Genomic DNA, 3,203 nt, shown 5'->3' with positions numbered 1-3,203 from the left:
AGCCTTCTCTCTCACTTTTCTCCAATATATTCATATACATATTTCCATTGCTTATTATCTCTCTCTTTCCACCACAGAACAAGCTGAGTGAGAGTGAAGATTTTTCTGTTTTTTCCCTGAGGTCTTCCAACAGTGAAGCAGAACAGTGCCTGACACACTGTGGTGCTTGGCTTCTGCTGACTGACTGAATTAGTGAAGAAATGCTTTCATTTTTCTTGCTAGGATTCAGGGCTATCTCTGCAGGACAATCTGAGTAGATGGGACATGCTGGTCCGCGGTGCTGTAATATACCTTCTGAGGTTTGTTCCTTTGCTGTCCTGCCCTGAAGGGAAGAGTCATATTAGGAAATCATAGACAGCTAGAGCCACTCTATTGGCTCTTCATCATCTGGAAAAGCTTGGTTTGAGAGAAAAAAAAACTTAACTCTTCTTTTGGCTGAGAGACACAATCTTTTGGGACACTTTTGGAACAAGGGAGATTGGAAGGCAGAATTATAACTGAGTTGTTTTACTTATGTTTCCCAACTCATATTTCCTGAATTAATGCTCACTGGTTAAAGGAAACAGAGCCAGCTTTTAACTCCACCCCTGAAATTAGAAAGTTGGTCTTAATCAGGCAAATGCAAACAGGTAATGATTCAGAAATAGGTTTAACAATATGCTGAGGAGATTCAGCTCAGTGGAGTATAACGGTCCTATTTTTTTCCAATTACCACTTTGACCTCTGTTCTGATAAATCCTCCATTTCCTGTTTCTTAACTGCATATTTAGCTGATAACTTGTCACTTTTGCTAATTAAGACTCAGTTCAATTTCAGAGTCTATTAAAACTCATTCTTTCTTCTCTCTGCAGCACAGGTGCAAACGGTGACCATTCAGGTTCTAAAAACTGAGGAGACAAGATGCACACATCTGCTCTTTCCTCCTCTCAAGGATCTCATCTGGTGGGATGGAAGAGACAGGAAACAGAGATGGGGCCTGAAGCATCTTGTGTGTGGTAGGGAGCCCTCCCAGGCCAAGATTGGTTTGGACCTCTCCTGGTGACGCTGGTGGCCTCTGGTGATGGAGTGGCACTGCACAGGTGTACTCAAGGTTTCCTGGAGGATGGTGCCAAATTTTGTCTGTTACCCACCTCAACCTTGGCACATAGGCCCTCTCTAAAAGAGAAATTATGTTTTAAAGCTGGTTCATGGTGGCTCAGGCATCCTTGTGTCTTTTCCCTTGGGGTGTGTTTCACACCTTCTGAGAGCCATAGAAGTCTGGGATGAGTATATCTCAACAAATATCTTCATATATGACTTGATATATTATAATTACTTCTTGCTCTGTCAGCTTTTCTTTAGAATGTAGGTGAGAATCAAATGCTAGTCTCTGGTACTAATCAGGCAAATGCAAATGGGTAATGATTCAGAAATAAGTTTAATAATATACTGAGGAGATTCAGCTCAGTGGACTATAATGGTCTTATTTTTGAGGATTATCTTTTCAACCCTATCTACGTTAAGATGGTCTAAGATCTTTGTCACTACATTCTGCTCCTCACTAGGAGGCAGGCTCCACCCCTACCAGTAATTCTCTTGAAACTTTCTTTCCATCACTTGGTCCTAGGTGATATGTTAGTTGTAGATAGATGCTGATCAAAATTTGTGCTTCTTCTTCCACACAGAGACATGTCTTGGGAATAGCTTCTGACCCAGGGAGCACAATTTTCAGCCCCCGTTACCTGACAGTGTGCTCACTTCACTGGGTTTCACTAGAAGACCGTGAGAAGAAACATGGGACACTTTCAGTTCACAGCATTTAAGCCATCCACGTGCCGCTTCAAGGCATGTCTTCTTCTAATGGTTGGTTGCAGATGATGAGGTACACCTAGAAAATGATAGAAAAGCCTGTATGGTAGAAAAAAACAACAACAATAAAATTCCTGGGTCACAGAGAAAAGCTTCTAGCTAAACAAGAACATCCATCTCCTTTCTTTTTGTTTGTTTTTGGTGGAACCGGGGTTTGAACTCAGGGCCTTGCACTTGCCAGGGAAGAACTTATTCCACCAAGCCATTTCCCTGGCCCCCAAGAACATCTCCTTTGAATTGTTATGCAAGAAATAAACTACCATGTTGGAGCTACTACAGAGTTTGGGTCCACTGAATACAGCAGCTGACTTGCACATGAGAGGGCTCACAGGGGAGAAAAGGTGAAAGTCCTGGCAGGGGGAAAATTGTGGCTTTGTTCCATTTACATAAGAAGACTAGAAGGTAAGAAATCCAGCCTTAGAGTCAACAGCTGGCCTCTGGCTTCTAGAAGATGGGGACCAATGTGGCAGCAAGTCAGGCTTTCAAGGTCACTAAGGCTGCTCAAGAACCAAGACAAGGACTCAGGCACCGGAATCTCTGGGAACCGCAGGAAAAGGTCACATGAAACTATTTTCAGGGTTGTCATGATACTGATTCATGCAAGTGTCTGTCCTGGGGTTGTGCAGTCTCCAGTAAGAGAGGGATAGCTCCAGAGCCTGGCCTAGGAGTGAAGTCTAAGGAAAGCTTATGTGTACAGAACAGAAACTTTCAAGGGCCAGTGGTGTAGGGAGGCAGGTAGTCAAATAGAGCAACACCTTCTTGTGTTTGAAATTTCTAGTAATTAAAAATTTAGGTTAAAGCAATATGTAAAGGCATTATTAAAGCGCAAGGATTTCCCCAGAGAGGTAATTAACACTGGCTCATCTGCATACTAGATTATCAAAATGGCTAGTTCCAAAGGAATGAGAATTTCTTTGATAAGTCTAGAATTTAAAGGGTAAGAGGGAAGTGACTGATATATTAGTTTCTGCTATATTTTCAGTTTTTAATCCATATTTTATTTAATCATCCTATTACATCTTTAAGTCCACATTATTATTCTCATAGTAATTTGCTAAAGCACAGAGTTGGTGTTTGTAGCAAACTGTGTTATTACTCAATATATTATCATTTAATTTTCTGTTCACTCTACTGTGTTGACGTTGGAGTGTTAGTTAATAAAATATGATTAGGGTGCTGTGAGTGAAAATCTTAAACCCAGCACACGACTCCCCTCTCTTCTCTTCTCCCCAAGATCAGTTGCCTGGCTTGAGACTGCAGCTTTTGGATGAGTCCCAAGACAAAGACCTCATGGGACAGAGCTGCAGCCGACCTACAATCAACATGTAGCCTGAGTGAGAAATAAACTTGGGGCC

General features: G+C 41.9%; 1 protein-coding gene across 1 annotated transcript in view; it reads right to left on the bottom strand.

Annotated features, from left to right (window-relative positions):
• Positions 1-231: 231 nt before the first annotated feature.
• LOC101584940 (46 kDa FK506-binding nuclear protein-like) overlaps positions 232-3,203 on the bottom strand; it is a 50,823-nt gene continuing 47,851 nt past the window's right edge. The window contains exon 2 of the mRNA XM_023717808.1: positions 232-322. Coding sequence (XP_023573576.1) covers positions 232-322 — 91 coding nt within the window. The remainder of the gene's footprint in view (positions 323-3,203) is intronic.

Source organism: Octodon degus, unplaced genomic scaffold (assembly GCF_000260255.1).
Source record: "Octodon degus isolate 3935 unplaced genomic scaffold, OctDeg1.0 scaffold00055, whole genome shotgun sequence".
Lineage (NCBI taxonomy): Eukaryota > Metazoa > Chordata > Mammalia > Rodentia > Octodontidae > Octodon > Octodon degus.
Note: the sequence above shows the minus strand (reverse complement) of the source record. Positions and strands in the feature narration are given on the sequence as shown.